This window comes from Citrus sinensis, chromosome 3, assembly GCF_022201045.2.
Source record: "Citrus sinensis cultivar Valencia sweet orange chromosome 3, DVS_A1.0, whole genome shotgun sequence".
NCBI lineage: Eukaryota > Viridiplantae > Streptophyta > Magnoliopsida > Sapindales > Rutaceae > Citrus > Citrus sinensis.
In genome coordinates, this window is record NC_068558.1 from 2,242,933 (window position 1) to 2,264,214 (window position 21,282).

The following is a 21,282-nucleotide window of genomic DNA, read 5'->3' on the forward strand; positions in this document are numbered from 1 at the left end:
TTGTACCAAACCGAGTTTTAACGCTTATGTGATAATGGAAAATTTACGGAAATGCCCAAAATGGTAACTGGGTTAGTTTTGTAAATCGGCCCTAAGTTTGGGTACTCCTCTGCAAGTTCTCCCCCAAATTTCTTCTCACTTCTCTCCTTTGACCAGCTGTCTTGCAAAACCCTGTGCTCCCCCAAAAACCCTTTGACGTCTCTCTCTTTCTCTCTCTCTTGCCGATTAGCGGCGCCAATTACTGCACAGACCATTTTTGTACTCAGTATTCTTAACTTCAGAAAACTTCCCAGTCACATCCAAAAGGAAACCTGAACAATCAAGCAAGGCTGCCGCTAGATTTGTGATCCTTAAAATCAGGTATCTTTTCACTTCTGTTTCTGAGTGTGCTTTTATTAATGGGTTTTCGTTATCTTAGCTTTTACGATTGCTTTTCGTTCCTGAAATTTCTTTGGACATCCAATGGGTCTATGAACAAAGCAGTGATTTTTACATAAATATCTGCCTTTTAGGTTGATTTTTATGATTGTTTGTTGGTTCTCATGGTTTTTGTTTTCGTTTTTGAAACTGCTCGCCTAACTAACGTGGGTTTCATGTTGGCGCCCCGCAATATGACTTTTAACCATTTTCTCTTTTGAGGCTTTTGGTTTTCTTTTTTCTTATGGTTGAAACTTATTTCTAGAATATCTGCAGATATGGTTCACCTTAAATGCAGAATTGTTTAAAGATTAGTTTCGTGTTTTTTTTAAAAAAAAAATTATTATAATGCCTTTTATTCTTAGGTTATTTATTGTACGTAACTGATTTCAAGTTTTTGATCGCAGTTATAATCATGACATTGCTGGAAGTGATAACCAAGGCCGTTGCCAATCACGAACTACCAGGTTCCCAATTAGAGCACCCGATCATACTCAACCCAGATAATATTTTCCTCAACTTGAAGCCAGAACTTGAGGGTGCGAGTGCTGCTTCACTTGTAAATCCTGTTTCTGGATGGCAAATCTCTGAAGTTGATACCTATCTCATTGACTCAGGCAAGAAATTCCATGCAAAGCTGAAGCGAAAGCTTAAAGATACTAACAACTTTGATAAGGATGAATTTATTGGGATTTTGAACCCATATCTCCAGAAAATTGGTGAGAAAGTTGGAATTTCCACCAGGATTAATAGATCTGATAGTGGATATACTCAGGGTTTGATTGAAAAGGTTGGCTTTTTAATGGGTCGAGATGTGGCATCTTTGGTATTGGAAGCATGCATCAGTTTGAGGATTTGGGAATTGGTGGAGACTTTGATAGTTCATGGGCTTGTTGATCATTCCTCGTACTCGAATTTGGTTACGAGACTTGCAACAGAAAAGAGGTCAGATTTGCTTTGTCTTTGTGTTAAATATTCTCCAGATCTTGGATCGTCTGAGTTACTCTGCATTTTGAAGTACTTTCTTTGTCCACCTAAAGATGCTTATGGTAGCATGGGTAGTGTGAGGATGGAATGGGAGAGCCAAGCCTTGTTAGCTATTGAGAAGGCGAGCGATGAAAATCTCTCTAGGAAGAAATTGTGTTTGGCAAAGGAGGCTTCAATACTGTTGATGGTTGCACATGATGGATTTTCAGTTTCTGAACTTTGTCTGCATTATTTGTTAGCATCTTCAAACATTGATGAGGTGATACTTTCCTCCTCAATAAGTAAGTTGAATGGTAAGGAGTTGATGGGCTTGATTCGGTACTTGGGGAAATGGTTGAAGAAATTTGAGAGGTTTCCCCAGGCTGGTCCATGTCCTGAAGCATCATTCGGGTTGGGTTTGAAGGCTTGTGATTGGGTTCCTAAGCTTGAAGTTATTGTGCAATGTCTTGGTTTGGTGCTTGATGAGAACTTTTCTTCACTGGTGCTGCTCCCAGAGTTTCAGGAGGAGCTGAGATCTATTGAGGGAGTGGTTAGTACTCTAGCATCAGAAGCGCGATATTGTTGTTCGTTAGCGAACGTAGTTAAAAGATTTGGGAGTTGATGATGAAGGGGTGCAGTGACGTATATCAATGTTGCACAATTTTGCCTAATTTTTATAATGTCATTGTAATCTCTCTCTTTTTTTTTTTTTGGGAATGAATCGAAGCTGTTTAACAAGATTATGGTTTGAGTGGTTTGATTGTGATAACTGTTTGATCTATAAAAGCATATGGATCTTTTTCTCCGCTTTCAAATGGCTGCAATGTATTCGTAGGACCTCATTTAGAGAGTTTTACTGTTTAAGAGCAGCTCTTAGGCCTGACCATCTATCAATTTCGCAGGTCACAGTTGCTTTGGGGTCTGAAAACCGTAGATCGGTAGATGTGCTCTTGATATTCATATCCTTATTATTGGGAATAATATATTTATATATTTTCAGCTTGTGGCAAGAGATGCATATCCAGAAACTCGCATGCCCATGAAATTTACTTGATAATATGCACTTTAGTCAATTCATGTAGGTATGTTCTTCAGCAACTGCATTAGGAAATGGTCACAACTACATTAGTCTTCAACAAGTTTGTTCCTCAGTCTTCTTCAGTTTTATCATTCGCGGGTGCATGATAGTCAATCTTTTAAAATATATAACCATTCTGTTGAACATGAACATAACAGAAATAATTTTATCAAATAATTTTATCAATGTGAAGAATAGATGATTTCCCAACATAATTTTCCTGCATCTAATTATCTCAACTGAGGAAGAACAAACGACTGCCGACCAACTCATTCTATTTGATTTTTCTACCCATTGTTGTCAGTTTAACAGCGTTAATTTTAACATCAGATGAAGACTTAGTAGCAGCTGGGATGGCTTCAAATGATGCCAAACACTAACAGGAACTCAAGTTCTCAAGCCACTTCCCGTCAGTCATCAGAAACCTTCTGTAAGAGCAAAAACTCGGCCAGCCAAAGGCGCAGGCACTGCATCTACAGCTCTTCGTATTTCCTGATACAGAATCAGCACATATTGACAATTTAGTCATGGAATCACAAAAAGGATTTATAAAAATTCAAGGAAGCGTTGAAAAGAAAATCTGGTAGTATAGCGTATAAAAACCCAAAATCTAAAATAACTCAAAAACCTCAGTGTCCAATCACATTGGTCTTGTCCTTCAAAATATAACGAAATTTCGAATGTGGAAAGGGCTTATGACAGACAACAAAAGACTGGAGATTGAATATAACATGATGTGGCATTGCTAATACTTAGCGGAACTCAGACAAAAAAGGTAATAAATTTAGAAGCTTGGGGATAATTACTGAACCACACTGTTGCTCAAGTAGTAGGCATTTGATTGAACAATCGTAAGCAATATGTTTTATAGGACATTCTGCTTATTGTCATCTTCTACTTATTATACCTGGGATGGGCTGGTAGACAGTGAGGTTATTAGTAACGCTGGAATGATCAAAGAAGATGGCCAGAAACTTACATCTACTTTATGGCGAGCAGAAAAGTGAATGAGTAGAATTGCTTTGTTCTCAAACTTTTCTGCATACTCAACTATCTGGATGTTCATCAACAAAAAATAGAAAGAAAGAGTTAGAAAGATACATCGCTTCATGCATGCAACATAAAGAGGGTTTATTGAAAAATATGAGGGATAATACCTCAGACAGATGAGTGTGTCCATAATCTCTTGCCTGCTCCACTGTTGTTGAGTCATCAACATAGGTGCTCTGCATGAGAAAAGACAAGATACAAGAAATAATACGTTAACCAGTCATAATATCTAGATTTGATATCATTGCATTCAACATAAAAAACCCTTCTCAAAAAAAAAAAAAACATAAAAAACCAACATAACCATCTCCTTAAAAGTTGTAGTTTCCAACAAAATGAGGTTTTCACCTCCATAACTAGAATCCTTGCCCTCAAAACATCAATATTAGCTTCATCAACGATAAAATCGGACATTGTGTCTCCTGTAAAAGCAACTTCAGGTGTCGTCACGGTATATGTAATCTGCCAATACGAAAACTCAACCTTGAGGAAGCAATAAAATCAAAATTAAAAGATGAAAAGTTAAAACTTAAATAAAAAACCCAAGAACTTTCCAGATATGATCTAAAATATAATGGCATTTTAAACCAACAAACATCCTCCAGATGACATAGAAAAGGGAGCAGATTGAAATAAAATTTTGAAAAAAGGGGAAAGAATGAATTATGCATGAAGGACGAAACTGTGAATACAAAAACATAAATGGTTTGCAGACAAAATAAAAGACCTCCGTGCCTGACGACTTCAATTTCTTAATCTCATCCCCAGGAAGGCCAAGGTACTCTTGTTTAAGTTTCTGCTTCACGGAGTAAACTACGTAACCCTGCAATGTTTCAGGAAAGCATAACACAGCTCAAAGTAGATTCTAATGAAGCCTATAATTAAATCAAACAAGTCTTCATGGGAAACCAACATAAAAAATATATGACAACAGAATGAAGTTTACCTGGCTTTGTATAACATGGTAAGTTTTGAAGGCTTTTACAAAAAGGTCCTTTCTCATGCAAAACTCTTCCCCTGCAAAAATGTAAAGTTGAATTAAACAAAGGAGAAGCAAAAGTATCCAACAAGGTCACATAATTTTTATCCGAAGTAAAGGTTAAACATTACCCACATCCAAGCCAACCAGTGTATGGTTCAGCTCAGAATGATCCATCCTTCTATGAATCTCAAAGAGTTGTTCCACATCTTCTTTAATACAAGAGGGAACAATAATTGTGGGGGGCTTCATGCGGTACAGGCCTCTGGTAGCGACATACATGGGCAATCCTCCCTGTAAATGTAAGCATTAAATGAATTATTCCATAATAACTAAGAAGGCAGTCCCAGCAAGTTAAAAAATTATACAAAAAGAAAAAAAAAACAATTGTTAAAAAGAAAAATTCCATGTATAGCTACTCAAATGCATACAAAAGAATGTCACTGACTCACTTAGCAGTGAACGTCCATTGACTGACTATCTTAAAGCTAATAATATTTTAAAACTGCTAATTAATCAGTCTGACAACAAGTAATCGAAAACATTCAAGAGCTATTACTTTACTTTACTTGTATGAAATAATTTATTTAGCAAACAAAATTAGCTAACAAAATTAAAAAAAGAAAGGAAAGAAAAAGAAAAAGATGGAAGAAGAAGAACTAACAATGTGATCCATGTGGGCGTGGGAGATAAAGAGGAAATTTTGAGAGAGAGCTCGAGAAGGGCATCGTCCAATATCGAATGCTAAATCGAGAGAGGGGAAAATAATGCAAGTCTCGTGGCCTGCTATCGACAATCCTTCTACTTTGTACCCTTGTAATTGCATCCCCCTCCCGCTCTTCTCCTCTTCTTTGGCTTTCGTGGCCATTCTGTAGTTCAACGGCTGCAGAGCAATCAATCATCAATGGGTATATGCCAATCTCGATTCAAAATCGGAACAAAAGCTTTACGCTGATGTACTTCATTTCCAGTCGAGTTCGATTTTATTTATGTATTGGACTTTTCGTGTGATTTTTTTCAGTTAATATCATAACAAAGGAAATATATAAATATGAAAGTAATTTACCCTTGAACACTAGGAGACGACACAGCATTTTTACTATTGTGTTTTGACCTTGACTCACAGGTTGGGCTACTGCCTATTTTGGACCCAAAATAATTTAACACCACCATTCTCAGTACACATTTCAGTTGGAGTTTGATGTATTGGTAGCCCCTTTCTACAAGGGCACTGCCCTACGCGCGCGCACACAAAAGTCCTTCTCAAGTACGGGTTGCTTACATTTTTTAAAACATGCACTCATAAATTATGCGGTCTAAAAATGTAAAAAATGAACTTCTCTTAAATTTACACACACAACAGTCTTTCTTAAGTACAGATGTTTGCATTTTTTTGAAATATGCGCTCGTAAATTGTACAGTTTAAAAAAATTTAAAATTAATATTTTTTAAATTCCATGATTTAAGAATGTATAATTCTCATTATATTTAGCAACACTCACTTTAATTTATAAATAACCTGTATATTTATTTCTCGCTAAGGATTATTTTTGAGAGGTTCAAAAGTGATTTTGAAAAGTTAAAAACTAATTATACGGTTTGGAAATTTTTTTTATGAATTACTTTTTACAAAATCCCTCTATCATACAGCATATTTTAAAAAGTAGGGAAACAAAATCTGATTTTAAAAATTATGTTTATATTTAATACAATTTCATATATATGCTCATATATATTATAAAAATTTAAAATTATCCTTATTAATTAAGAAATAAAATCATTAACTTTAAAAATATTATTATTATTATTATTACTATATTGAGATAACAAAATAAAAAATAAAATTAATAATATGTATATTTTTTAGTTATCAATTATTATTGTGTACAATAAAAAATATTTTATAAACATGTTTATACATATTAAACAAATTTTATTCTAACAATATATCAAATTCAGTTATTTATATTCCTAAACAGTTTAACAGTAAGATTTATCAAATACGTATTATTACTTTTAAAACTTATAACATTTTTTAAAATAAATTTGATCAAATATGTAATTAATTTTCTTTATAGTTGACTATTTCTACGATATAAGTAACAATAATTATTTTTAAAAATATAATATTATCAAACTGACCATTAAACTGAAGTTTCTACATTCTAATACTAAGCAAGTCACATAATAAAAGAAACGTATCAGGCGATCGCTGATGTAATTAAACTATTTACTACAAATAGCCAATGATAATGATCCTAATCCTAGTTTTTATTAGCTGGTAGGTTTGTCTAGTCAAAATGGGACACAAAATGGCAATGAGTTAGATGACTGGGGCACTTTTGTTTAGTCAATTTTTTCTGGTTGAAGAGGGTGAATAAAGGTATTTTTGTGATTGAGGTTGTGCAGTTGTAGTTTAAAAGGTACAATATTAAAGTATTTAATAAACACTAATTATTATAGTTTGTAAGATATATTGATATAATTTTTTACTTGTATGATGAAAAATTTATTATATCTTTAATAATTTTATCAAAATTATTATTTAAAATTTACAGTTACTATATATTATTAACTTCTATTTTATAATTATAATTTTTTCACAGTAGTTGTAGCTTTTAAGCTACAATACCTCAATCACAAACGGGAACATAAAGTCAGTAAATTTGTGCTGGGCATAGCCTTGTCCAATTCTAGTCAATTTTTACTAGCTAATAAGGTTGTTTTTTATATTACAAAAAGGTAAATGCTAAAAATTTAAAATTTTGAATTTAACAATAAGAATCCATTTGGGATTACTTTTGGAAGGTTCAAAAGTAATTTTAAAAATTAAAAGGTTGATTTTGATACTTGATAAATTTTTATAAAAATCACTCTATTTTATGGAGATTTTGAAAAGTTGCATTTTTTCTACTTTGCACTTTTACACTTAGTATAATTTCCCATACATCCTCATACATATTATAAAACTCCAAAGTTATTCTTTTTAATTAGGAAATAAAATCATTAACTTTATAGAGATTATTATTATTACCAATTATATTCAAATAATAAAATAAGGAATAAAATTTGTAATAATATAAAATATTTTTTTAGTTATCAATTATTACATGTACACTATAAACAAATATTTTATAAACATATTTATAGATGTTTAAATGAATTTTATTCAATAATATATTTAATTAAGTCATTTACATTCTTACAGCAGTTTAATAGTAAGATTTACTAAATACGTATAATTGCTTTTAAAATTCATAGTACTTTTAAAAATAAATTTACTGAATGTTTAAATAATTTGTTTCACATCTGATTATTTTTATAGCATAATTAACAAAAAATATTTTAATAATGCGCTGAGTACACAATGTAATTACTAAGTCAAAATTATTTCGAACCAAACTAAGAGAGATGCTTCATTTTCTTTTCATATGTTATCGAATGTAAAAAATAGAGAAAATAAATACTAAAATCATCATAAATTCGATATTAGAAACAAATAATTAATAAGTTGTTCAATTATGACGCCATAGATAAATAATGACAAAACTAAAACCAAATTAACCTTTAATTAACATGAATCAGCTCTATTCTTTAACCTCGACACAGACGACAAAGCTAAAAAAGACTTGCATGCAGTTCTCCTTTTTTTAATTGTAAAAATGACTAGTTTAAAATTTTATTTTAAACCTAACAAGTTGTGTATTTTTCAACATTATTACATCTAAATATTTTAATTTTTTATTTGCAAGCATGTTGAAGCATTTTATTATAAAACGATATCTCATCTAAAAATTTAGAAAAATTTTAAAATTAATAAAATTTTAGACTTTAAATATTTAACAAACAATTTTATTACTCATAATGTTGTATTCTAATCCAATACTACATATCGAAAAAGAAAATTCAGTTTATACGTAGGAATGTAATAAATGTGAAATTTTATATTTTTTAGTTATTACAGTTTATTTATTCATAATTTATGCGGCGACATAAATTAAAGAGAGATTTACATGATTATATCTGCCAGATGATAATAAGACTACAGTAAACAAGATTCATTACCATCTTTCTCTCTTCCCAAACCAGCTTCTCCAGAAATCTCCGAAAAGGAAAAGAAAGTCTCTGAAACTGAATAATGGATTATCCTCATCATCAATGGCATTTCAGACCACCACCACAAGTAAACAGCATCTGCCCAATCTGCTCAAATTTTCACTTCCCATTTTGCCCTCCCCCTCAGCCTCCGCCTTCTTACGCTCACCAAAACCCTAGGTTCCCGACCCGGCCCGGATTCGACCCGATTCCTTGGCATAATAATAATATAAACCCGAATTTTGATAGACGACATCCGTTACCGCCAGCGTACGATTACTACGGTGGTGCTAACGGTTTTGTGACTGAATGCGATAGGAATTACAATAAGCGAATGAGAGTCGATGAAAATAATTACCAGATTACTTCGGATAATGAGCGGAGATTGAAGTTGATTCGCGATCACGGCGGCAACGGGGCTGGAAACGCACCGTTTCATAATACGAATGGATTTAATTCGTTTGAAAATCGCGTAGATTATAATTCTGATTGGCAGAATTATGGTCCTAACAATCAGCCACCGCCGTCCATTCCGCCGTTACCACCGCCACAACAAGGATATGATAATTTCAATGTACAAGGAGGTTACTTGCCTCCTCTTCCTACGTCTCCACCTCCGCCTATGCCGGTGGAGCCGCCACTGCCGTCTCCTGCACCACCAAATACGTCTTTGTTTCCTGTTCATGCGACTGTACCTTCATCTTATCCACCAATTACACGTGTTTCTTCTGAGTTGATTTCGGAGGTCTGTTTGAATATATTTCTCTTACTTCTTTTTCTCTCTCCTTTTTTTTTATTAATTCGTGTAATTGTGTTGTTTGATTTATAATCTTTTGTTTGTATTGTGAAGGAATCGCGGACGTTGCCTATGCAGTATCCGGGAGAGAGCCACTTGTTCCCCCTGAGGCAATTATCCCCAGATAAGCCGAAGGTTGTGAATGCTTTGCACTTGTTGAAGCAGCCTCATCGAGCTACTCGTCCTGATCATTTTGCGATCATCCTCCGTGGTCTTCCAGGTAGTTTGCTTTCATTAATTCTTTATTATTTTAGTGGGAAGGAAAAAAAGAAAAAGAAATGTGCTTAATTGTTTGGTGCATGGTTTCGTGAAACATTCATATTCTTTGGTTCTATAATCGTGTTGGATTATCTTTTGTAATTCTTTATGTTTATAGGTAGTGGAAAGAGCTACATAGCAAAAATGTTACGCGACCTTGAGGTTGAAAATGGTGGTGATGCTCCCAGAATTCACTCTATGGATGATTATTTCATGACAGAGGTTGAAAAGGTTGGCACCTGACTTCATTTGTCTTGATCTTTAAATAGAATCATTGTGGGTTATTTTAAATTTCTGTTTCTCTTTTATGTCATGAACTTTTCGTGTTTGTTGGTATTTGGTTCTGCCTTATTGTCATCTACACACCTGTACACATAAATTTTATGTTATAAGGTTCTAATGTTGCTGGATGTGTCTCTCTTCTCTTCTATTCTAAAGGTTGAGGACAGTGATGTTTCAAAGTCTTCGGGTTCACTTAGAAGCAAGAAACCGGTTACGAAGATGGTGATGGAGTACTGTTATGAACCTGAAATGGAGGAGGTATTGCCAGCCATTTCATCCAAGAAACTGAAAGTTTTTTATTCATATATCATGGCGTGGTTTTTCTTATTTCTGGCTTTACATTTATATATATATAGAGAGAGAGAGAGAGAGAGAGAGTCAGTTGTCGGGCTAAGGTTGCAGTTGTAGTCCCTTATTTTTGTCTTGTGTTATATAGAACAAGAACTGCAATGTCTAGCCAGTGTCCACCTGTTTTCAATCTAGACTGTTTGGTTTCTACTGGGATTTAGCATCATGGATGGGACTTACTTGATCTTGCCAAGCTTTCTTTACATTGAAGAAGATGAGTTTATGCACAGTGACTATGACTTTATACATAAGCAGATATTATAGAAATATTTTAGTAAACTTTTGCTTAAGTTTTGTGGACGAATATATAAACTTCAATTACTTAGAAATCTCTGAGACTAACATAAAGTGTGACCTAAGTTTGGGAATCTCTAGATACTATATTTACCTTTATGGTAAGTATCCTGGATCTCGTCTCGTGTTGCCTATGATATCTTTTGCCTTACTTTTGTAGCCCGTGAAGTTATTGACTCTAAGTGCTTGCTTGCTCATGGTATGTGCTATGTTGTTACTTTCTTAAACATTGACCGAAGTTTGTCCCCACTACAGGCTTACCGGTCAAGCATGTTGAAAGCATTTACGAGGACCCTTGATGAGGGTAATTTCACTATTGTAATCGGTATGGAATTTTCTTTTGATATTTCAATGTCATATTGAAAAGATGCATTGTTATTTTTCTTGTTATGTTCTGCCCATTTCAATGGTCTTGGTAGTGTTGAAATTGAATTGTCTTTTTCTAGAAGCCAAATGATTGGTTATATGTTGAAAGTTTTATATTTATTTGGTGAAATTGTTTCGTTCACGGTGTTCAGGCTGTGTCTATGTTTGTATTTGATTTCTTAAACATGTTACTAGTTGTAGCACCAGGTCGTAGAAATTACTCTCCTTCGCAATGTGGGCTCGCGTGATCTTTATGAACTATTGCCTAGTTTAGGAGAAATCTTTTGTTTGTTTCTCTTTTTCAAAGAATTTTGAACTGTAGGGATTAGAATAAAGCAAGGAAATTAAAGGTTCTTCTTTTAGTTACACTGGAACTTATAGCATTCAACAAGTTATAGATTAAGGGTGATGCAGTGCCCATGCGCTGCTTGCATTTTCACTAACTACAGATGCAGTTTTGTTCGACAATTGACCCTTTCTTGCTGGTATGTGTGCCTCGTCTTAGTGGATGACCGCAATCTGCGGGTAGCTGATTTTGCTCAGTTTTGGGCAACTGCAAAGGTATACCCTTAATCCTTTTTCCTTCTTTCCTCCCCCAATCTGTGAGTATGTCTGCTGTCAATTTTTTTTTTTTTTTTTATGGGGTTTCCTGGGAATAGTTAAGGTCTTCGGGTGCAAATAATCTATAGGAGTTTCATTGAAGTTTGAAGCTAAAGATATTGATGTTCTGCATTTGTATGGTAATGTTTTATGGGATCTACCATGTTGGACTTCAGTTTTATGCGCAGTGTAGTTGTCTATTCCATAAATCCTTCTTAGTCTTTTTTTTTTTTTTTTTGACCAGCAGCCTTTTCAGTATATTGTGCACTTTGGTTTTCCCTGTATTTGAGAATTTTCTTTGCTGTATATAAGCACAAAAGTTATATATTTAGCTGTATTTGAGGATACAATGCCATTAAATTGAATGATCTATTGTAGAATGGAAATATTTATGAGAGGTTTCTTTGTTAGGATTCAGATGTGCTTTGCTCTTATCTTCTTTTTCCTTCCGTTTTGCTTTTAGTTGTTCTGTATTTTTAGACTATGTTCAACTTCCAAAGCAAAGTATAAGGTACTTGAAATTTATTTATCATCTTTTCGGACAGAATAATCATCACTATTGGGGATCATCTTTTCAGTGGTCCAGAGATGATCCACGCTTTTTTGTATATGTAATCCAAGGGCATACCACAGAACATTTGCTGTTCTATAAAATATTTCAAAGACTAGCAAATATTAGCAATTACTTTTGGGAACTTGTAACCTTTGTAATAGAATTATATTATATTTTTTTTAGGAAAAAAAGGTAAATTTTTTTATATTCATATTTTCTCCTGTTTGCTATTAGAAGATTATCCAATATTATGATTCCAAATAAGCGCAAGTTTTAATTGATGGTATGCTTGAAATGATATTAGCGGCTTCATATTTCTATCATCTAATCTTTGATATAATTGCACTTGTATTATTGTTATATGCACTATGAGCTAAGTTGGACATGTCAGTGGGGAGTTTGTTGTAGACAGGGCAATGTTACATATCACTAATTATTTGGATGTTCCTCTTTATCTGTTGCTTTAATTATCATTATATAATTATTCCACGTATAGCTTGTTATGGACTTTCCATTTTATTAATGGTCACATATCAAAATTTTCTTTTCCAGTTTGACTGAGTTTTTATCTTACATTGTTTGATGGAGTTTTGGATAGTTTGCATTGTTAATGTTTTATGCTTCCCATTATCAAGCTATAATACATGGAAAAATAGAAATGTTTTGACAGAAAAATATTTAAAATGGCTGAACTTTTTATTGAATTGCCTACAATGTACAGGAACGGAACCGAGAAAACTGCAGTCACATTATTTGTGTTGTTTTTGGTGCATTTGGTGCACTCAATTTGATTCTTTTTTAATTTTTTAACTGTCCCTGCTCATTTAGTTTCTGAATTGAATTGCATCTTTTTTTAAGGGAGAATGGCTAATATGTGAAAGATGATAATTTGTGACAATTGTTTAAAGTTTCAATAGATGTGCTCAATTATAAAATCCCTCAATATTATGTGTCTTCCAATGATGATAGAAGCAGAGCCAATAGTTTTTTTTCTCTTGTCTGTTATATGCACTGCTCATTGTTTCTTGTTTTCTTGTCAGAGATCGGGCTATGAAGTGTATATACTAGAAGCTACATACAAGGATCCAGCGGTGAGTTTATATGCTATTCATTGTTTTTCATTTTCTCGATAATTGCTCTTTTGAATGTGCGGTTTGTATTTTTCCTACTGCACTAGTTATATTTGGGGGTTCTTTATTTGAAATAATTCAAAAATTTAGCATAAATGGGGCAGAAGTTCCCTACATACATTGGCAGTATGTGAATGGTTTGGTGAAATTGCAGGGCTGTGCAGCTAGGAATGTTCATGGTTTCACCCTTGATGATATTGAGAGGATGGCTGGACAATGGGAGGAAGCTCCAACTTTGTACTTGCAATTGGATATTAAGGTTGTGATTAATTTCTAATTTTTGTTTTGTCTGAGATCCAACTTTGTACGTGCAATTGGATATTAAGGTTGTGATTAATTTCTAATTTTTTATCTTGTTTGAGATGCTGGAAGTTATAAAACAAATCATTGTCCATAGGTAGAAAAATTTACATATCTGCTTCGACCAAAGTCAAATTTAATTAATAAAAGGGAAAAGACTGTAATCTGATTTGAGATTTATTAACTTGTAAAAATTTGAGAACCAGTTATCTTTCTTCGGACTTTTAAGTTAATGTACTTTAGTTCTAATGCTATACTTCTGCTGGCATGACAGACTTTGTTTCATGGAGATGACCTGAAGGAAAGTGGGATCAAAGAGGTAAATGAATAATTTATGATGCTAAGTCCACTTTGCTTGGGACTAGAATAATACAAGTACTTTTGCCTGATTACAACTAGCTCTTGTTTCGCTGAAATCAGGCCTACACTTCTTAACCTAATCTTGGCCAATACCTTTGCTTTTACTGCTTGTTCCATAATGAGCATGGAAGTTTTGTGCTAGCTTTGGTACATAAAGATGTATTAATCCGCTATGTTGGGATGCTTACTTGATCCCTGTAGCTGACATGTGAATCAGCTTTGACTGGGATTTTCAGAAGTAGGGATGATAATAATTATTGATGTTTAATTCTGCCCAAAGTACATCTCAGCATTTACTTTAGGCGTTTGTTCCACAAAGTCTTCATTCATTAATAGCACATTGAGTGGGGAATCTTGGAATCGGCATTCTACTGGCTTATTATTATTTTTCTCATGTCAAAATCGACAGGTAGAAATGGATATGGATGAGGATTCTGATGGTCTATTAGCACAGCAAGAAAAAGAAACCAACAGCATTGCAGTTTCTATAACAGGAGAAGATCCACCAGCAGGTGTATATTTCATCAAGTCAAACAATTACTGTTGTTCAGTTTTTCTGATTTGTCAATATGCCTGTATAGAAACATGTATGCATCTGCATAAGGATGGATGAATGACTATGTGCATGTTTTCATTTATGCATATTCTATTTAGTTCTGTTTATTATTTCATCTAGTTTTGGGCTGGCTTTTTAGTTTATAATTTGAACTTCAGATTTCCCTAGGAATGAGAAGAGATGGGATGCTGAAGGGGACCGTCCAGCGGAAGTAGTGAAAGACTTGGGCAGTAGTAAGTGGTCAAATGATTTAAATGAAGACGATGATGAAACCTCCGGTGTTGTGAAGGGTAACTCAAATGCTCTTTCTGGGTTGTTCCAATTGTATGTTAAGGAAGGGAAATCCGTGCATTGGGGTGATCAGGTATCTGCTAAATCTGATTCTATAAAGTTGTAATGTTAAATGCCGATGCATATATCCACCATAAATAGAAATGGGTATTTAGTACAAATGTTTCCACACTAGATTGCTATAAGCTGGTGATAATGGTAGTTTTGCCTAGTCTGCTTCAGTGGAAATGTTGTCCTCCATTGGTTTTCAGTTTTGCTTCCGTGATAGAATTTTTGTTCCACATAATTCTCTCCAGTTCATTGTATTCTTACTAAATTGTTTTGCTGGTCTTGTTCTTTTCTTAACGGATTTTTATTTAAAAATTTCTTCCAGGTTGGTGATACTGGGTTCTCAATAGGTGCTGCAAAGAAGTCAAAAATGTTATCTTTAGTAATTGGACCGGGTGCGGGATACAACTTGGTTAGTCTTGCAGCTGTAATGGTGGCTTATAATTTGGATTGTTGGAAGTACTTTTCACAATTTGTGATTATCATAGTTAACTTATTGTTCTAAAATCCAGAATTAGTAGTTTTTCACTTCAAGTTCTTTTCATCCTCATTAGACGTAAATTTTCTGAGGGCCTGGGGGATGACTCATTGATTTTTATGGTTCTCTTATTTACTTTCACCTTATCTTGGTGCAAAGAGAGCCAAGTTAATAATGTTGCTTTATGTGCTTCCTACTCTTGCAGAAGTCTAACCCATTACCTAAAGAAGAGAGCCTGTCAACCCAAAGCACTGGTAAGTTGAAGAAGCAGAGTGCATTTCAAGAGCGTCTTCGTGCAGAGCATGAATCTTTCAAAGCTGTCTTTGATAGGAGGCGACAGCGAATTGGTGGACTTGATTTGGAGGAGGAGCCATAGCGCAATTTGGATTCCAAACCCTTCCCCCCCGTGGGCTCCGGGCGGCTGGGCAGTAATGCCTAGTTATTTTTGTTGTACTGTTGGGGTTCTTTAAGCTGTTGTTCCTAGTAAAATAGGTTAATTATTGTATTTTATGTTTTTTTTTCCCCTTGGTTCGCCCCAAAAGATAGCCCTGGAGAGTTCCGGTAAGGGGTAATAAAAATGGCTTTTGGTCAAGCCTAGCTGAGTAGTGAGTAGTAGAAATTAGAGAATGTTTTTGGGTTGGTCTGAAAACAAAATGGTTTTCTACCCGACCCAATGGCGTTTTTGATAGATATTTATTTTTGTAATAACACGTATTTTTCTCTTGTACAGAGAATTTTGTAATGGATTTTAGAGCTCATGCTTTTTGATAAAACTATTGGCTTCCATCATGCCTGCCATGTGGTGCGAAAAACAAATGTTTGTATACTTAAAACTATTCCAATGGAAAAAAAAATGTTTGATTACATCTTAACACAATGAAAAAAAAGTCATTTGTTGCACTTGGAAAAGGAACGAAGTCTAATTTGTGTGTCTTCCGTTAATCGGATCTCGCTGCTAGTCTATTTCGTGGCCGGCCATTGGTTTAATGGGTGAAAATCTTCAGGATAAAATGCAATGGTAGGAAGTGGATTCTGGCGTCAGTTTGACAAGCAAGTGCATCCTTCATTCATAAAATTGCATGCAAGTTTGTGGGCCTTACCAAAATCAGCTAGACTGCATAATTAATACAGTGTATCCTTTCGTCATAACGTAACATTTTTCTCTACCACTGCATTTCGCTGACTGCAAAGTGTTCCCTCTCTCTCTCTCTCTCTCAGTCTCATCCATTCTATTTGGTTACTTGATGGCTAGTGCTGCTGGGCACTGCCTTGTTCGCTTCATGGATCCAGATTCAATGAAAAGCATTAGTATGTGTGCCCAACCAGTTTCCAGCAGGCACTCCCTCCAAAAATTTCACCATGTAAATATAACTGTAAGCCACCCCCTCTTATATAGTAATAAAAGTATTATACATATATATATGTATATTCTGGGTACCCTTTGCCTGAATCTTTATTATGTCATGTAACAGAGATATCAATCGTGTTCATTGTCCATGGCCATGATGAATGGTTGCAAAGGAGACCCTCGGCTGCCTGTGGATATCATTGACAGTTGTACGTTACCTGCAGTTCCATCTCCAGCGCTGGCCTTGGAGAAACTTCACTCTGCCATTTTCGGGTTGAAATCCAACCCACCTCCATTCACCTCTGGCATCATAAGGCTACAAGTAAGCATAACTTCTCATTTTCTTCGGTGTTCCAAATTTCTTTGATACGGATGACCCTCCTTATCTTTTGTGGGCTAATTAATCCGTGCGGAATTTTATTGTGACACGTGGTTCGCGGGCATTGGATGTTGTGATCTTCCCCACCCCCACACCCCAAAAAAAAAATATGCACTACGTGATTGATTTGTAAGTAGGAACCAGAGTCCTGATTTCAATTGCAATATTTCATTACCAATAAAGAAAACTCCAAAAGTTTAGGGGCTCAAATACAAATTCCTAAAAATACAAGGACATTTATGGAAATTCATATCAAAATCTACATTCCCGCTCTTTCTATATTCTGCATCAACTGTAGCTGTATTTAACCTTTTTTAAAAAAAAAAAATTAATCATTCATTTGCCTCCATCATTGATTGAAGGTGCCTATTGAAGAACAAATCCAAGCAATTGATTGGCTCCATGCCCAGCACCAACTTCTTCCACGCTGTTTCTTTTCTGGTCGAAGCCGAAAAAAGGATTCTGATATTTCCGTTGTCTTTCCCAACGGTAATGGCCAAAGCTCAGTCACCCACAATTTGGTCAGCGTAGCTGGTGTGGGGTCCGCTGTCTTCTTCCGAAATCTCCATCCATTTTCTTACGATGATTGGAGGTCTATTAAGAGGTAAAGTTCATACACATACTGACCAGTCATTAGTGCACCACTTAACACCCGATTCACCACCAGTGGACTACACTTCTAATGTTCCACTTCTTTGATTGAAGGTTTCTCTCTACAGAATGCCCTATGATTCGCGCTTACGGGGCAATGCGTTTCGATGCAAGGGCCAATATATCATCTGAATGGGAAGATTTTGGTTCCTTCTACTTTATGATTCCTCAGGTAGAGCAATTGTTTTCTTTCGCGAGTTCTATGTACTCATATCCATGAACCATTTAATTTTTGTTTGTATTTATAAGATCTGTTGCTAGATACTAAATGACAGGTTGAGTTTGATGAGCTTGAACGGAGTTCTACGCTTGCTGTCACTCTTGCATGGGACGATGCCCTTTCCTGGACATGGGCAAAGGCCATTTCTACACTTGAATCTACAATGGACAAGGTATGTATGACTGATTGATTTGTGTTTGTTGAATAATGGATTTTCTGATTATCGAATATTTTTTTGGGGGTTCCACTCCTTTTATACGTATCCTTAATGATGCAGGTTTCTTCCAAGATTGTAAGGTTACAAAAAGAAGTTTCAAGAACATTTATCTTAAGTAATCATCATAGTCCCAGAAAGATGCATTGGGATCTTGCTGTTAAGAAAGCTTTGGAGATAATTAATAGAAGTAGCACACCTCTTACCAAGGTATTGACAATCATAACCATGCCTTCTTTTGGTGATAAAATAGTTTGAGGACAGTAATTGTGAACTATTGTATATCTTACATAAGCATCTGATAAATACCCATTTTGGCCTGGAAATTTAGGTCGTACTAGGGCGTAGCAGCAGAGTAATTACTGCTACTGATATTGATCCTATAGCATGGTTAGCTTGTCTAAAGGTACTCTTTTCGTTTTATAATTCATTGTGTAGTTAACATATCCTTATAATGTCTGATACAAATGAAATGACTCATGCTTCAGCAAGTTGAAGGGGAAAATGCTTACCAGTTCTGTCTTCAGCCTCCTGATGCTCCAGCCTTTATTGGAAACACGGTAAGTGAGTCTTTAAGCTTATACTTGAAATAAAAAGGAGTTGTGCAAAGCTTCTTTTAACTGCATCCAGCATAATAATTATTATTTCTTCTTTTATAAAAAAAATTTCACGACTTAATATGAGATCAAATAACTCTATTCTTGCTTGGACTTCTACAAACTTTATGAATAGCCAGAGCAACTATTTCATAGAAAATGGCTTAAGATTACAAGTGAGGCTTTAGCTGGTACCCGTGGTAGAGGTGGAACAACTGCTTTAGATCTTCAAATAGAGCATGACCTAGTCTCCAGGTTCATGTTCTTTTTTTTTTTAATTTATTTGAATATTGTCTTTTATTTATCACTTTCTATGAATCATTTTTAATTTTTTATAACCAGTTAACATCCAATTCATATCATGTAATTTTTCCTCGTTATACCCCTCGCAGTCCGAAGGACCATCTCGAATTTACTATAGTACGTGAAAGCATAAGAAGCAAATTAGAGGCAAGTTTATATTAACTATCTTTGTCCTTCGTATATATAATTTTTCTTCTTTACAAAGAAATGTCTTTCACTTGTGATTAAACCAGTGTTTAACCTATTTTATTGTGCAGGCAGTATGTGACAGGGTAGTGATTGAACCTAAGAAAGCAATACGTAAACTTCCAAGAGTTCAGCATTTGTACGCTCGATTGGCGGGCAGACTAAGAAGTGAGGATGAGGAGGTAAAGCTAATGCGTTTTGTTTTTCAAACATTGAAGCATCCCATGAGAAACATAAAAGTATACATTTTTAATTCAGATTCCGGTCAATATGTTCCACCCTCTGCAGTTTGCATCACTGTTCTTAGTACTCTTCCAAATATGCATTTACCTATTTCTGGAAATGTTAGGATACACTTGTTCATTTTTTGGAGTTCTGAACTCTTGTTTCTCTTGACATTTGTTAAAGATGCAATTCTGACTTTAATCTCTTTGTTTCTCTCTTTTTACTAGTATGATATCATGGCTTCTCTTCACCCAAGTCCAGCAGTCTGTGGATTTCCAACTGAAGAGGCACGCCTTTTAATTGCAGAAACTGGTAGGTGCATGTAATTTGATATTGGTCAGTGGATATGGATTTGTATTTCCTATTATGAAGTGGAGAGCTGTAGACTTAAGGGAATAAATGAGAAAACTATGTTTCGAACAATGAATGTGACAATTGGCCTATGAATCTCTTGTATCGGCATCTCTTTCTTTATCTGAACACAGGCAGATTAGTTATCAATTATAGTTCTTGTATTTATAGTTTACTCCATTGATCAGAAGTCTATAATGGGCTTAACGAAACTCCTCTTTGCCATCTTTTAGGCATGGCAAGACTTCAACTTACTATCCCAAAATCCTGAATCTGTGTATCCAAAAACTAAAATTGCTATCCTGCTACCTGTGTGCATAAGCTTATGTATTCTCAAATATGGTATGCAGAAGTATTTGACAGAGGAATGTATGCTGGGCCAGTTGGCTGGTTTGGAGGAGGAGAGAGTGAATTTGCCGTTGGCATCAGATCAGCATTGGTGGAAAAGGTGTGCTCTGACTTGTAATGATTACTTCTTTATTTTCAAGTAAGAATTCTAGTTGTCAGCCAATCTGTGATGTTGTAATCAAATTGTCAAGTAGTTCCACCAGTATTTCTATTTTCTCCGAAGCTGAGAACAAAATGACTGCTGTTGTTTCTAGGGGCTTATATCATTATGTAGTCATCCTGTTGCCAAATCTTGATTCTAACCATTTCACTACCCAGGGCCTCGGTGCATTGATATATGCTGGAACAGGGATAGTAGAAGGAAGCAACCCATCTTTGGAGTGGGATGAGCTCGAACTGAAGACATCTCAGGTGTGTGCGTGCTTTTCACAGACATCCTTTTTTCTCCGTGAATCCATCATTGTGTATGAACAATGTGAGAATATTTTCCAAATATCGTATTAGCGAGTTTTGATCCATTCTGCAGTTTACCAAGTTCCTTAAACTTGAGGTGCCTTTGCGATCAAGATTTGAAAACATTGGGACTCCGAACTGAAAAGGTCAGTGTTTTCAGTTACTAATACATTTTTATACTTTTCTCTGCTTCTTTTTTTATTTTGGGAGGAAAGGTTGTTTCTCCAAATAAGACATTGGTAGATATATAGTTTAGAGAATTTACTTAGTAGATGATTGTGGTTTCACTGCAGTTAGCATTCTGCTGACCAGGATGAAGAAAAAAGCTTCCAAAAGCATGTCTATTTCTTTTTTTCCCTGAAAAAGAAGAATTGTATCCGGCATAATATTGGCTGTCCAAATATTTTGGTTAGCTCGCTCACCTGTTTCGAACTCCTCAGTGTCTGGAAAACATTAATGGAGCAGATTAGCTCCATCGTTCTGACAACGATCGGAAGTGATCTCCAGGAATTTTAAATCAAGTGGTAGGAAAAACAAATAACAAGTATTAGCAAATTGTATCAACAGTTTTGATTTGTTTCACCTAAATAGTAGGAGGGGCCAGGCAGCATGTTGTTTGGTTGCATCAATTATAGGTCAGTCTCCTGCACATTTCATAGAACAAAACTTTGCCATTGTCGATTTAAATGACTGAAATTTTATGTTTCCTTAAATAATAATTTATTACATTGCTACATCACTCAGTTCAATCAGAGGATTGCAA

General features: G+C 34.9%; 4 protein-coding genes across 6 annotated transcripts; 3 read left to right on the top strand and 1 right to left on the bottom strand.

Annotated features, from left to right (window-relative positions):
* The first annotated feature begins 89 nt into the window (after positions 1 to 89).
* LOC102629383 (uncharacterized) lies at positions 90 to 2,198 on the top strand. The gene is made up of 2 exons (XM_006476583.4): positions 90 to 360; positions 825 to 2,198. Exon 2 carries the CDS (start codon positions 833 to 835, stop codon positions 2,003 to 2,005), a length of 1,173 nt encoding a protein of 390 aa, XP_006476646.2. The 5' UTR covers positions 90 to 360; positions 825 to 832; the 3' UTR covers positions 2,006 to 2,198.
* Positions 2,199 to 2,613: 415 nt separating this feature from the next.
* On the bottom strand, positions 2,614 to 5,529 carry LOC102629669 (tRNase Z TRZ1). 2 transcript variants are annotated; one of them, XM_015529684.3, is made up of 8 exons: positions 5,155 to 5,529; positions 4,622 to 4,784; positions 4,458 to 4,528; positions 4,239 to 4,334; positions 3,860 to 3,994; positions 3,619 to 3,687; positions 3,441 to 3,515; positions 2,614 to 2,953 (listed from the first exon to the last, which is right to left on the bottom strand). In XM_015529684.3, exons 1-8 carry the CDS (start codon positions 5,356 to 5,358, stop codon positions 2,879 to 2,881), a joined length of 888 nt encoding a protein of 295 aa, XP_015385170.2. In that variant the 5' UTR covers positions 5,359 to 5,529; the 3' UTR covers positions 2,614 to 2,878. The 2 variants fall into 2 exon arrangements, with proteins under 2 accessions (XP_015385170.2, XP_006476647.2); XM_006476584.4 differs by having other exon boundaries at positions 3,860 to 3,973; positions 5,155 to 5,527.
* Positions 5,530 to 8,508: 2,979 nt separating this feature from the next.
* On the top strand, positions 8,509 to 16,018 carry LOC102629941 (uncharacterized). Its single transcript, XM_006476585.3, has 13 exons — positions 8,509 to 9,330; positions 9,436 to 9,601; positions 9,758 to 9,870; positions 10,078 to 10,179; positions 10,819 to 10,888; positions 11,435 to 11,490; positions 13,123 to 13,173; positions 13,367 to 13,471; positions 13,787 to 13,831; positions 14,282 to 14,384; positions 14,587 to 14,792; positions 15,093 to 15,179; positions 15,451 to 16,018. The coding sequence occupies exons 1-13, from the start codon at positions 8,629 to 8,631 to the stop codon at positions 15,619 to 15,621; spliced, it is 1,977 nt and encodes a 658-aa protein (XP_006476648.2). The 5' UTR covers positions 8,509 to 8,628; the 3' UTR covers positions 15,622 to 16,018.
* Positions 16,019 to 16,144: 126 nt separating this feature from the next.
* On the top strand, positions 16,145 to 21,260 carry LOC102630235 (isochorismate synthase 2, chloroplastic). Of its 2 annotated transcripts, none has more exons than XM_052436487.1 (16): positions 16,145 to 16,606; positions 16,718 to 16,915; positions 17,335 to 17,576; positions 17,678 to 17,795; positions 17,899 to 18,015; positions 18,121 to 18,267; positions 18,389 to 18,463; positions 18,546 to 18,617; positions 18,790 to 18,908; positions 19,046 to 19,107; positions 19,218 to 19,324; positions 19,595 to 19,679; positions 20,069 to 20,166; positions 20,385 to 20,477; positions 20,593 to 20,665; positions 20,813 to 21,260. In XM_052436487.1, exons 1-15 carry the CDS (start codon positions 16,490 to 16,492, stop codon positions 20,659 to 20,661), a joined length of 1,719 nt encoding a protein of 572 aa, XP_052292447.1. In that variant the 5' UTR covers positions 16,145 to 16,489; the 3' UTR covers positions 20,662 to 20,665; positions 20,813 to 21,260. The 2 variants fall into 2 exon arrangements, with proteins under 2 accessions (XP_052292447.1, XP_052292446.1); XM_052436486.1 differs by having other exon boundaries at positions 16,145 to 16,618; positions 20,813 to 21,259.
* Positions 21,261 to 21,282: the final 22 nt, after the last annotated feature.